Source organism: Rhyacophila brunnea, unplaced genomic scaffold, assembly GCF_057557595.1.
Source record: "Rhyacophila brunnea isolate RB1 unplaced genomic scaffold, BYU_Rbru_1.0 scaffold_18, whole genome shotgun sequence".
Taxonomy (NCBI): domain Eukaryota; kingdom Metazoa; phylum Arthropoda; class Insecta; order Trichoptera; family Rhyacophilidae; genus Rhyacophila; species Rhyacophila brunnea.
This window is the reverse complement of record NW_028232837.1, coordinates 3244420-3259521: the sequence shown is the minus strand read 5'-3', so window position 1 is coordinate 3259521 and position 15102 is coordinate 3244420. Positions and strand designations below refer to the sequence as shown.

The following is a 15102-nucleotide window of genomic DNA, read 5'->3' as shown; positions in this document are numbered from 1 at the left end:
TTTAATTCAAATTAATTAAGTTTAAATTTACGGAAAAAAGCATTTACCCAATTTTAATGATTTTTCTGTAATAACTTCTTTAATTATTATTAGATTGAAAATATATTACACCAAATCATCAAGCATCATGCACCCAATGTATGTGCTTAATTTTTTTTTAAATATTAAACTAAAATCATTCAAAAAACGTTTTTTGCCCCTCCTGTAAAAATTTGTTCTGTGAGGGTTACGCCCTTTTTCCTAAACAGGTTGATATAAGTGTGTTTTTATATAAATGTATGCTAGAAAAAAAACTTCAAGGTACCTAATCCGACATAATATAGAACATGCGGATAAAGCACAAATAAATTAGCAATATGTCTGATTTTAGGGGGCATGCCAAACTTTTAAATTACTATTAGGTTAGGTAATCTATAACATGATTTCGAGACTTACCAACTTTTGGTAGCAACATTATTATGTGAAATTTAAACAAAAAAGGACCACTGGTCCACACAAAATAACTACAAATTACTTAGCACTAGAAATTCATTTGCAGAAAACTTCACACTACTTTTTTATTGATTCTAGAATTCTATTTTGATCTGGGCCACCTTACGAAAAAGTTTTTTTAGCATATTTTGGTTTTACGAGATATTAACGTTAATCACATTGAAATTGCACAGATTCCAATTTTTATTACTGGGCACGAATTACATAGGGTAAATTTAATTAATGTCTCACATGAAACCTATTGTATCGTTTTCTATCACTCGGTGTTGCTCTAAGTACGTTATATTTTTAGACAAAACTATCGAACTTCCACGATTTTTAGGCGTATTTATAGGTCCATACTCTGGATCCCAACACACATTGAAAAACAACATTTGAATTTTTATTAGATCCGGGGTTTGAACCTGAGACTTGCAACATTGTAAGTCTGGTGCGTAATAACACGGTCATCGTGAGTGTGCTCCACACTCTACTGCTATAAAATTTATTTGCCAATTTGTAGGAAGTATAAAAAAACAACTTGTCTAAATGAGTTAAGTAGATAAGTAGCCAAAAATCTACACTTTGGTTTTATTATTAAATGAAACTAAAAAAATCTATAAAATTTGTGTTAAACCGTTTATAATAGCAACACGCGAGTACATAAGCACTCTCTCTTCTTGGTCGTGCACTCATGGCTGAGGATCATGGCCACATTTAAATTTCGCCATCCTTTGAGTGACCAAGACTTTCCATCCTTCTCGATCTTCCGCTTCTCTCAGGGCAGAATGGATGGTGCCCCCAGTCAGCTCTTTCACTTGGTCGCTCCATCGCTCTTCCTCTGCTTCGCCTTCCCTGGAGGCTACCCAAAACTACCAGTCTCTCCAGGTTGTCCGGTCCGCGCCTGACAATATGTCCAAAAAACTGCAGAATTCTTCTCAGACATATCGTCGATCATAAAAAAATGACTGCCATTTTGTATGAGTAAGAAATCGGAACGGCAACAGAAAGGTGTTATTATTTGTGGAGCTTAACACCTTGACCACATTCTATTTGTTTGTTTAATAATTTCAATTAATTGTTATAACAAAAATAACGTATAAGGCTTTATCTATTTTTAGACCAAGTTTATTCTCCTATACTCAATGCATTAGTTAACTGTTTCGCAAAGGTTTTATTCCTATTGCGGAAGCAAGATTCTCAAATTATAAAATATATAAACTTCTACCATAAACATAGCATAATATTGTGAAGCAAATATGTTGAAAAATACCCTTCTTCTATAGAGATGGACCCTAAACATGATATGAAACTTAAATAAAAAAGGAGCTCTGGTGTATCATTTTAATGGTAGTTGAATACTGATTTTTGACTTTTGGAAAGTGTTTGTATAGGAAATGACACTTATGAATGTCAAACTGAAACTAGGTTTCGTAATTTTTGTAGAAAAAAGCACGGAAGTCCATTTTATTATTTATTATAGGTACATACGTTTCTTGTAGATAATTTAAATATATTGTTAATTTTATTAATATTGTATAATTAATTACTTTATTATAATAAGTATATCAATCAGTATAAATCGTCTCATTGTTTCTAATTTGTTGTAAAAGGAATTTTTTAACTAAAAGCGTTTATAGTTAGGTCTGCAGTATCTTTTGGAAAAATTACTAAAAAATACGTTTTCCTCTCCCCACCTCCACACGTGGCAGAAGTAAAACTTCTTTAATTTTATATAAGTGTAGGGATGACATACCGTTTTAAGAAATTTTACTAAGATACAAAAAAAAATGAAACGCGTCTTCTAATTTTCATCATTTATTTTCACAATCTAAATAGAAAACAATTAGTTCAATGAATTTAATTACTAATATTATATTGAAATAATTACAAGATAAAAAGAACTTTTTATATACCACGTTTTTAAATTTTCTGTTGAATCATATAAACTTGACAATTCTATGTATTAATAATTTAGGACAAATAAGGGTAATAAATATAGGCAACAAATCATTTTTTTGATATTTTGCAACAAACAAACAAATATAGAATACTGAAATGTCATTTTGATTTCCATAGTAACGCACGTACATATTAATAATTTAGTTGTAAGGACCACCCACTTAGCAACCATTAATAGTGGATTGGATTACGGATTTCTGCCGAAATAACTTTTCATAAAAAACAGAATTAACTGAAAATGAATTCAATTCTACTTAAAGATGGCTAAAAGTATTAAAAATATGCATTGGCGACGTGTTCTGATATATTATAAAAGTTTTAAATGTCTAGCTAGTCGGAAAGTTAGTTAAAATCGATTGCAAGGTTTGTATTGGATAAAAAACCACCGGACAAACAAGAATACGAGCTAAGAAAAACTTTGTAAAATGACCGCCTTATTGTAAAATATTCATTGCTCTGATAAGATCAAATTCATCATTTGTTTCAAATGTTCTATTTTTGAAAAATTTCTTTTTATTATTCTGAATTCAAATCGAATCGAATAATACCTATATACATATGTTGCTTTGATACTTAATGATACTTTGTGACGAATTTTGGTCTCAATTTTTTGTCCGTTACAGATTTTTAAGTACTAAGACGACGTCTTAATACATACGTAAAGTATGTAATAAATATTATTCAGAAAATTATGATAAATTAAACAGAATACATTTATTTAAACAAACTGTTTGCAAAACTTTCACAGCTCGCCCCAAATCCTTGGCAGTTCCTACTCAGGCAAAACCTTCTCGAGACAGACAATTTCCTCTTTCGTGGGGGTCCGCTATCGAGGCGGGCGGGGTCCGGGGGTGCCAGCCACCCCCATCCCTTGTCATGGATGACAGTGTATTTCAATCAGAGAGTCATTAATCATTTGTGCGCCCACCCCCTGGCGGCCGAATTGCCAACTGTTTCCATAGGAAGTGTAGCCCCCCTGCTTTGTGACGTCATCACCGTGCTGCTAATGAAGTGATTGGAGATATAATGAAGCTAAGCTGTCTTGAATAGCCGTAGTGCCTCTGTTTATATTTTGAAGCAACTAATTATAAGTATACTTTGAAATACCTTTTTTCCCGATAAATTAATATACTTTACTTTTATCGAATTAAACTATAGTAATTTATAACAACACGCCAGCGTATTTAATTTTATAAATAATACTAGCTACCCTGTACTACTCCCCGAGAGAGTAAGTGTGGCGTGGTGTGAGATTTCCAATAATAAAATTATTATAATGGACATTTTTAACTTGCTCAGCGCGGACTGGATAACCTGGAGAGAATTAAAGCTTTGATTAACCTGAATCGAAAACAATGTAGAGGAAGAGCGTCTGGGGTCAGCTTTTAACAATCAAGTGGTGTGGAATGTCTTAGAATGACGAAGAATGAGATAATTATTATGTATCACTATTAATAGCTAATTTATAAATAGGTTACCAATATTTAGCTTGTCCATTCCAATTGAAATGTTGTTAGAATCGTAATTCATTCTTGACATCGAGTGAGCATTGTGTTTGTGTGACAAACTTTAATGCATATTATTATGATACAGTTGTAAAAATTGAAAATAACATATTCTTTCACACGTGTTTAAATTCATCCAATATTTCTCTATGCTCCAAAATCGTAATTTCTTACAACGACGCCTAGGTAACGTACGTTCCATTATTTTTATGTTGCCTGAAAACAGTTCTTTCTTGTTATTGGCGAGAAACAGGGGTTAACCTTGTTTGTTGCTGTGAATCCTTCTAAAAGAGTTATAAACAATACACACATAAAAAAGAAGAATTTAAAATTCTAATGGATTTAAGTTTTGTACTATTCCATTTGAGTCAGAATCTCACTGGAATGGAATCAAATGGAATAGTACAAAACTTAAATTCATTAGAATTTAAATTCAAATTCCATCACATACCTTTGGTCGATAGTATTAATATTAGAAGAATTTTAGCTAAATTTAATATTATGAAGAGCTGAAAGAAACTGCAATGATATTATAAATTGACAGAGAAAAAACGTTTTAAAAATATCGCTAAATTGTATTTATTTTGAATATCATTCTGAACGTCATTGGGAACTACATGCATGCAAGTGACAGAAGACTTTCTTTTATTTTTTTTAAACGTGCATAAAATGATTCAGATTTTTGAAAAAATGAGATTTAAAATTGGAATAACGGAAACGGAAGTGGTTATTTATAAATATATATATATCAGAAAATAGTCCTACTATAAATAATGTTATACTTACTAGAAAGAAAGCAGAATTATTTCAAATCGATTTTTCCAATTTAAAAAAAGCAAATTTTTAAACTGACACTGTACTCTCGAGATACTATTGATATTTCTATCCAAGATTTTGATCCGTAGTTATAATACCAATGATTATAGTATAATTAAACCCTTATCTGTTAAAAGAGCAATGTCATGTTAAGGCTCAGTTAAAATGACGTGTCATATATTTTCATATATCGGTGGTTCTCAATAATTATGGATCCAATAGTCCAATTTTTATAAAATTAGATTTTTCAGTGGCTAGATAAAACCGATTTCTATAATGTGTGCTAATATCATAATTGTAGCTCTATAATTTTCCGCATAAATGGCAATACTAGTATTGATAAGACATTAAATTGAATGTGATATTTGATTATATACAGTGAAAACATTCCTGAATTTTACAAAAGGAGTTTTAACTTTAGGTCCAAGTATCTCAGGAACAATTTTGATGGACTTGATCCATAATTATTGTGAGCCACCCATATATCAGTCAAAACAAGAACATATTATTAGTCTCGTTATATGCAAGATAACAAATTTTTTGTGATTATAAAATTATTATTTTTTCTATTACAGAAAGGTTACCTAGCCATCGTGATTCCACCTGATATAATTGACGATTCTGACGCATCGCAAATGGGCTACAACAGTGGAATCAGTGGCGCAGGCGGAAGCAGTGGCCACGTGGCGATGGAAGGGGGTGGAGTGCGTCTTCACTGCGCGGCGACCGGCGTGCCGAAGCCTAGCGTTGTTTGGCGCAGGGAGCAGGGTCGCTCCATAGCCTTCAGGAATAAGACGGGAAAGGAAATTGACGGTAAGAGACTTTACACTACTAACTTAATACATCAATGGTGATACCAATTCGATTCGTGTCAGCATATTGATCGGCAATATTAAATATATTACCGGAATTACAAATTCTTTAATATGCATTTCCGTAGTGTCAAATTATAGAGCAATAGTTATTTCCTCAATATCTATATTTTATACAATAGTCAGCTACTCGAATGTCCAATGACGCAAACGACAGTAAGTAGCTGACTCGATTATTATACCTAGTTATTTCCTAAATTATAATGGGTAAATATTATTTTGATGTATAAATAGCGAATAATAATTCATCGGAAAGGTCACTCGAAGATAAGTTCCTGGCCTGTTAGAATCTATATCGCTTCGCACAATATCTCATTTTACCGAGATTCGGACCTCAGAACATTATCATAAGTATTGTAACATAACTACTGTAACATACTATTAAACCGACTGTTTACGCCGCAAATAAAACCTCCATCCATCTTCGACTTCTTCATCATCATCCTCAACACCATGACCTACGACACGCCGACGACTCCCACGGTGGTAACTCACATCGAACCCCACACATCCCCTCCTGAGAAGTAGCCACTCAGAAACTGTTGTGAACGAATGGTCAACGTTAAACCGGTTATTATAACTTATAATTCGAAGATCTCGAAGTCATCTGCCATATGACACTAATCTCTGTACATTCTATACCAAAATAAATTAAAATAAATATACAGTTTATCATAGTGCCATTTTTAGCTACGAGTATCATTAACTCTAGCTTAACTAATAGTTCCTCTATGGCTCAGTAGCGAAGGGTAAAGGTAATCTATAATAATCCGGCATACATCATCGTGCACACTAAACTTTGTTAGTCATACGTATTAATTTGTTTTCATTAAAATATCACTACAAATTGCAGATACCTAGTGTTGACTAGTTTTTTAAAAATCCAATTAAATACTCATAAAAAATATCTAAATTTATGCAATTAAATCATACATAATTTCAAATATTTTATAGACAAAAGAATATTTTATATTGATTATTTTTTCGTTTAGGGAGAGGAACATAAATTTAAAAAAAAATCGGTGTGTGTACTTATGTATAGGTAAATCATTCTACAGTGGCACCATAAGCGATTCGCGCGTGTATTGAATTGCTTGCGACAATGCCTGTTTCAATGCTAGCAAACAATATCACTACAACTGCAAGCCGCATTTGCCGTACCCATGGTGCCACTGTAAAACGTTTTACCTATACGCGCGTTAGAAGTTATACTTCTTTGGCGTAACAAAACAAAAACAAAACTTGTGATAAACTAGATTCTTTGACTAGCTCTTAATTATCTTGTTAAATTACACACTCAAGAAAAACGACCGCTTATTGGAACGCCGATGGTTTATTTCTATACAATTTAACTTATATTGCTAAATTATATAATGGTTTCTCATTGTTTTTATTTTTAAAGTACCAACTGTTACTGTGACGTTTAATCGTTTGTTTACGTAAGGAATTGCAAATGGCCGACAATAATAAATTCGCCGCCCAGCAACGGAACAATTCTAAACTATATACTGTATAATCGTCACGATTGCAGTATCATTCTGTGGCGTAATGGCTGTGCGTTCGGCTGATAACCGAACAATCGTTGGTTCTAATCCAATCGAGTGTGTTTTTTTGTGTGAAAAAATAAATTATGTGTTACTTGTCACACGCCAAAAATACACTCTGATCTGATTTTCCAAACGCGCCTAAAGAAGTATAACTTAAAAAATATATCCAACATCATCTGCAATTTGTACCCTTAATTCAATGAAGACAATAATTTAGTATGGCTGACAAAGTGTACACTATATTTGCCTATTTTCCACGGTCTATCTCCATTCTTTGTCATTGATGTCTTCACAGTTCAAACTTATTTTATCACTAAAATAATGAGAATGAACCATCAGGGTGGTGGTTACCGATCTCCGATAGGGGACAACAAATAAAACAAAATGCATCATAATATACATACCGTTCGAGAAGACTCGTGACTAAACGATTAATTAACGTTAACCTAGAGTCATAAAACAAATATTTCATGGTGATTAACTTTTCACTCTCTTGAAGCTCGTAGGTCACTTCTGCTTTTGAGATATTTCTACTTACTGTCACGAGGGATGGTTTTCAATCATGACGTTCTAAGCAATTTGAATTTATATTTGTCTATTAATTAGTTACATACGTGGTCAGCTACGACTTTTTCTGAATCAGAATTGTTTACTTGTGGCAGGCTTATCAGGCACCATTCGAAAGGGGTGCTAAGCTAATCAATGCACTCCCCAGAGACATATACATTTTCAGTAATGTGCTGTGTATTGTGAAATGTTTTAATTCTACTAAATATATTATTATAACCCTTAACACTAGGTACATCACATAAAAAGACGATTTTTTTATAATTTAATATGTATGCGCTTTTAACTAGTTACTTAGTTACGAGTACCTTAACCTTAAAGAATATTATTCTGATCTTAAAAATGAATGTTTCTATAACGAAAAATCCTAATACAAGATGTTTTCTTTTACACTTAGTTAAAATATGGGTCATTTTAAAAGTAGGTAGATATGCATACTGTTATAACATAGAATGGAATATACTAAATATTTCAAAATGTATCTTTATGCTTTAGAACAGCGGTTTTCAAACTTTTTAAAATTTCCTGCGTGGCGGTCCTCTTACAAATTGTTCGATGGCTCGCGGACCCCTTTAAGGGGGATCATATATGCCAACAGAGAACCTAGCGGAAAAATACGAAGCTTGCAGTTTGAGATTTTTTTTGATAATTTACAATTTCAACTGTATTAATTAATAAATATGTAACTGAAAATACTAAAAAGGATTTCAAGTTATACACATTTATATTTTTTATAATAATCGATGTTTTTTTAAAGAATTGAGAAATTGAATAAAGAAATTGGGGGAGCCAAATACTTTGCACAAGAGTGCCACATACCTACGGCGTGATACTGCTTATAGGTTGTTGTGAATAAAATATATTTTTATGTATTCAGAAAATATTACATGTTATGTAGTCATTAAATTTAAATAACAACTTTAATGGGATAGATGCATCTGTTTTGCCTGAACCAGTTCTTCTATTATTTGCTTTGTATTGCCAGTGCAACTCTCATATCATTTGTCGCGTATAATCTATTTCGAGATTTTATCTTGATGGTAAGTAGTATAGTAAAAGCCGCCTCACACTCATAGGTGTTTACGAATGGAATCAGCACTCTAAGAGTCATCTTTGCACAGTGATGTCCCGTGGGGGTAGGCAGACTGAGCGTCACTTAAGGTCGGCAGTTACTTGAAGGGCGGCAAACCGATGAAAATCATTTGTGTATATATAAAAATAACTACCTAAACTGAGTATTTAATATCGAAAATATCGTTCCTTTCAAAAAATCAGCTCACTGGCTGGAAACAAAATGTATAAATTAGCTTAAAAGGTTTAACAGGACTTTAATTTTTGTCAGTTTTGCGATGTCTAGTTTACTTCCGTTGCCATTCGACGTCCTTGGTGACCAGTAATGACACGAGCACGGTTATTAAAAAAAAATTGTATAAAAAAATAGGGCGGCATTATGGCGCTGCTCAGAGGGGCGGCATTTTTTCTAGGTACGTCACTGTCTTTGCAACATCAGGATAGAACTGTGCCATTTCAATCCAAATATCACTACACCACGTTTCACGGAAAACATGTTTTGCACCCCCATCATTTTTCAATTCAATAATCCTGGGATAAATCCAAAACCCAAGAAATTTTACATGCTAGAATTACCTATAAAAATAATATAAATATGTAGTATAAATAATATGCGTTCGTTTTTTGCGGTCCTACTGAAACCGCGCCCCCGGTTTGAGAACCGCTGCTTTAGAACGATAAAAAAACAACTGAACGCCGGTTCGGTGTTTCATCTTTTAAAATAAACAAATTCAACCTGTTACTCTCTACCATATAAAAATATTGACACAATAAAACAAGTAGCAAAAATATTAAATCAAGAGAAAATGGGAAAATCACGATTCGGAAAAACATCATTAAAAAAAATCAAAGTTTTGCTCGCAAAAAAAAAATCGGTAAATATTTACGCGCGGCCAAATAAATTTCGTCATCCGTCAAAATTTAGCTCGCCGGCCGCCGCTGGAAAAAATGTGCCACGGCAAATAAAAAAAAAATATTGCTTATCAGCTGGAAATTTTAATTACCTTACTCGGCGGTTACCTGCCCACAGTGGCGTAGGTCAAATATTTCAAATTAAAAAAAAGTCGCTATTTTATTCAATTAAATTAAGAAATTGAATACCCACGATCATCATTTTATGCGTCAATGACATTGAGCTACTTTACGAGCCGCTTGTTGGCGAATTTATAATCTACCTGTAAAGTCGCCCAGTGTCATCATCGAACAAGCTAACAAGCAGATTGTAAACAATCTACCGATAAAAGTTGAAAGCCGGTCAACTTTACACGCTACATGCTACTGCGTCTGCGCAGTAGCGACCTCCCGGTAAAAAACGAACTACGTTCAGTCAAAATAGTCGCTAGCTTGTTGGCTTCTCAGCGAATGCAAAGTTTTGTGTGTCATTATCACAATCGCAGTAGCTGAATCGCCCGCTTTTATATTCGCTAACAAACAGCTCGCAAAGTAGCTCAATGTAATTGACGCATTAGTCTGCAATATATTATTTTGTATAATTATTTCAGACTTTTCACAATAGCACAGAGATGCTTTTTTGTTTGTTTTTTGAACGCATTTTTTAAAATAATAATATATTATATTTATGATGTGTAAATTTCCCAGTTCATCTCTTTCACATACTAAAAAAATATGCAGTATTATTATCAGTAAAATGACAATGAGAATCACCATGTTCGATTATAATAGGATCAATAATTATGGGCCTCAACAGAGTGGAGGTTGTATTCACATTTTTGTGTCTTGTGTTACGAGCAGTGAATGTGAGCCACTTGCTTAACAAACACATATTGAAATTCAACATGCTAATTTGCAGGCCCAGGATTCTAATTCGCGACCCACGACATTATAATTTGACACTTTACCGCTTGGCCATCAAGAGCGTACAAGTAAGCGAATGGAAATATTTTATACCTGGCAAAACCGGTGCTTCCGTTAGGTACATCGGGGTAGTGTTTGGATGAATATCTCCCTGGAGTAATTGTGTGGAAACAGTGACAACAGCCTACGTCATTCATATGCTTGCGATAAATTTTTTTATTACTGTAGTTGTCTCACGAAAATGTGACGAAACCCGAACGGAAATACAAATAACGTAACCAATCCGTCGTGTGCGTTAGATAGGTCGTGGAGAGTTTAGGTGAATATCTCCGTGGAGTGATTGTTTGGAAACAGTGAAATAATCTCAAAAGGTCTACGTCATGCATATGCTTGATAAATGGCGCTATTTTCACGTGTATACATATATTGTAGGCTATTCTAATAAGTGTTGTAAAATTCATAAACTACATTTTTTATATTTGAGTGAGTCGTAAGACAACGGCACATAATACACACAATATAAATAAATCATTACAGTACCGGTACAAAACATTGTTCTCAAATTTTTAGCACTAGAAGCGTTTGTTGCAAACGATATTTGGCAAAATCTGCGAGAATAGCATCTGGCGAATTCACTATAATCATTAGAGTTGCCTAGAGTCATAACTTACATATTCAAAAAATCGAGTTTTGCGATAATCGTAAAAAACCACCAGAGTTTTTGTAATCAGAAGAAAGGTATTGAACTCCCTTGGATATTAATGAGTGAGTGAGCCGATTGACATATTTTTTTTATAATTTTTAGCAGACACGTAATATACTATAATAAATAGAGCTCTCTGATTGGTTAGAAAGGCCTTGGTGACAGAGCTCACTTTATTCAATAAAAATGTCAACTTTGTCAACGATTTTCAAATGGTTTAAAATGACTTTTGACCCCTAATTATTTTTCTTTATATATATTAATGACTTTAGAATCACTTGGTATATTTAACTCAAAAATGACATAATTGCAAAATGTTAGTTGTGATTCTGGGGCCTAGGTGACTCAATTTAGTTCTACAAACTGTTTGATGGGTCTAACTTCGTCAAATTTATCATAACCCAATGTCTTCGAAGGCCAGCCACATATTATAAATGAACAAATATCGGAAAAACCCCTAACGTTTATTGATCCAGGAGAAAGATGGATTGCGAGTAGACCATGGTTTTGGTGGTTTGAGAGTGTTAGAAGCAGTCGAGTGGATACGGAGAGCGAAGTATCGATCATAATGGAATAGTCGATTTGGCATGGTCAAAGTCTACTATGGGCTGTAGTGCCAGAAAATAATTTCGTGTATTATCAAACTTACTGATTGTATTATATTTATTTATATGAGATAATAATTTTATTGTGTTCTGAACTGGGTCGAAAGAAAAATATTTGATTTATAGTGGCGTGACTTCGAAAAGAGACCCATCGATGGCGCCGACCATTTACTGGACGCCTCAAGCACTACGTAGACAGATTAAGATTTAACTCTATATATAGCGGCGTGACTCCAAAAATAGACCCATATGATATGGCACTGCTCACTGACTGGACGCGCAAGCACTCTGTAGACGAATTAGGATTTAACTTTGTGTTGACTCCATAATTGATATCTCTCGTAGATTTCTCACAGTCTTACAGCCACTGATTAGCTCTGACCCTTTTGATCATACCGTTCCTCCATTTTGAAACTACGCACTTTACATTATCGAGATTTGTTTCTAGTGGTAAATGTGGTATCTAGTTGTCAAATGTGATACTTACCTGAACTGAACTAATCCTTTGGCAAGTTCATTTTGTTATTTGGTCGAGCGAGTCATCTTATCTTGTTAATCTATTTTCGTGTACCTACCGTTTGAAGTATTCTCTGTTATTGTTGAAGTGTTTCTATTTTATAAAAATACTGTAATATACTATAACTGGCGACCAAAGTGGGCCCAAAGTGTTTCTATGTTATAAATATACGGTGGTAAACAACTCAATCCGTATCAGCATATTGATCGGCGATATTACATAATATCCATTTTCTGTAGTGTCCAATTATTGTTTACTCAGTAAATAGCTTACCGCGGACTTTTTCCGCGATATCCATTTTCCACATAGTCAGCTATATCCGATGACGCAAACTCCATAAAGTAGCTGACTCAATTATACCTATTAATTATTTACTAAATATTATTTTCAAGATATTATTTTGGTTGTGAGTACGTCAATTAATAGCGGATCATAATTTATTCATTGGACATGTCACTCGAATATAAGTTACCAGTCTGTTAGTATCTCAATCTCTGAATCGCTTCGCACAACATCTCATCTACCGAGATTGGACTTCGGAACACTATCATAAGTATTGTTACAGAACTACTGTAAGATACTCTTGTACCGACTGTTTACGCTGCAAACAAAACACGCTCCTCCATCCATCGGAGCAATCACCAAATCTCGACTTCTCATCAGCTCTCCTTTTGACGACCTCTTCATCCTCAACACCATGACTACCCACAGTGATGACCCTCAACAAATAAATAAAACTGTCCTATAAATTAAATTAGTATTATATTATTTTGACTAGTATGATAACGTTAAGGTATCTACTTATTACAACGATCATATTGTATATTTTGAGATTTAATATCAATTTGGATATACGTAATAAAAATAATTACCTAATATTAAATTCAAATATAAGGCCACGTTCCTCCACTTAAGTAAAACAAGCATTTATTTACCTCGGATATCAATATTTTTTTTAATTATCTCAAACAAACAAATCTTGTTTTGTTCAAACACAAAGAGATGTGACGTCAGGTAAGCGTCGAAAGCATTTGTTTTTTTTTTACTAAAGCTCTTTTTGAAATGAGCTTTTACTTATATTAACTTAAATTCTATTTAACGTAGTTCGTCAACAGAAATAGAAACTTATATCTTGGTCCTTGGAAAATCAAATTGTGAAATGTTTTATAGTGAAAGAAAATATTCATTTGTATTATTAAATATAACTAAGTATTAAATATTTAACTTTTTTAAAAGTTTAAATATGCATATTATATCCATACATCATCATCATCAGCCGGGGTCAATCCACTGCTGGATGAAGGCCTCCCCAAGCTTCTTCCAACTCTCTCGGTCCTGTGTCGTTCGCTGCCACGTATTTACGCCGAACTTTATCAGTTCGCCAATCCAGCGGCTTTTAGGGCAACCCTGTGACCATTTCGTGCCCCTTGGGTACCATTGGATGACGGCATTTGTCCAGCGGCCGTCCTTTCGGCGATCAATGTGCCCCACCCATCTCCATTTCAGCTGTTTGGCAACGTCTATTACATCGCGTACTCCTGTCTGCTTCCTAACCCATTCGTTTCTCTTACGATCCTTTCGCGTGATGCCCAACATACACTTCTCCATGGCTCGCTGTGCGACTCTTAGCCCTTGGACATCTCTCATGTTGAGGGTCCACGTCTCGCAGCCATACGGCTCCATGAGCACGGGCAGCACACATTAGTTGAACACCCTACGCTTAAGACATAATGGTAGGTCATTCTTGAAGATACTATTCAGACGTCCGAAAGTCCAGCTTTGTTCTGCGAGAAATTTCATCTTGTATGCTTTCGTCTATGGGCACCTGCTGTCCGAGATAGACGTAGCTGCTGACTTGCTCGAGTTGGGTGCCATTAATACAGATAATCGCAGGGTCGAAAAGCAGTTCCTCATCACTTTTGTCTTTGAGACATTTATCTTTAGGCCTACCGTTTAACTGACATCTACGAGTTCTTGCATTCTACCTTGGAGGTCCTTCGGGTCTTGTGAGAATATAACTATATATCATCTGCAAAGCTGGCTGATGCCAATCGGTTGCTTGTTACTCCACACCTGTAAGGTATTTATTTCTGGGTTCCCTGCTGATGACAGTAGTAGAGTAGTGAACTATCACAATATAATCACTCAGGCTTTGAAAAAAACCACATACATATATTGTGACCCAATTGGGAATCGAGCCCGATGAGGTTTACCAATTATTCATATAAAGTAATCCTTAAGTAGATCGATTTCTTAATAAACAAGAGCACTCACCCAAACCGTTAAAATATTGTGTTCAAAACCCACTTCGTTCAGTTTTTTCAATATTTTTCACGTTCATAATAATGTCGTGTATAGAATGAAAGAAAGGATAATAATATGTACCTAAGTTAGTTAATCTATGGCAACACTGTGACACAGAAAATCACCAAAATCACGTATTCTTAGTCTTCTATCCACGTTCTATTCCAACGTACATTTCTTGCCTGTCTCTCGAACCTGTGTGAGCGTTGCCTAAGCTGAATTTTAACCGCTAATCTTTCCACGAAACTAAAACTCACTCCGAATAGTACTACGTGTTTCTAATAACCAAATCTTGTCGAGAATTGAACCCTTCAGTGCCGCAAGAATGAATTTTCTTTTATGACTTC

The 15102-nt window shown here is 34.3% G+C and overlaps 1 protein-coding gene across 1 annotated transcript in view; it reads left to right on the top strand.

The window, feature by feature from the left end:
- The window catches only part of LOC147073118 (lachesin-like), a 178505-nt gene that overhangs the window by 51984 nt on the left and 111419 nt on the right, over positions 1-15102 (top strand). Inside the window, exon 4 of the mRNA XM_085945606.1 lies at positions 5330-5567. Coding sequence (XP_085801732.1) covers positions 5330-5567 — 238 coding nt within the window. The remainder of the gene's footprint in view (positions 1-5329; positions 5568-15102) is intronic.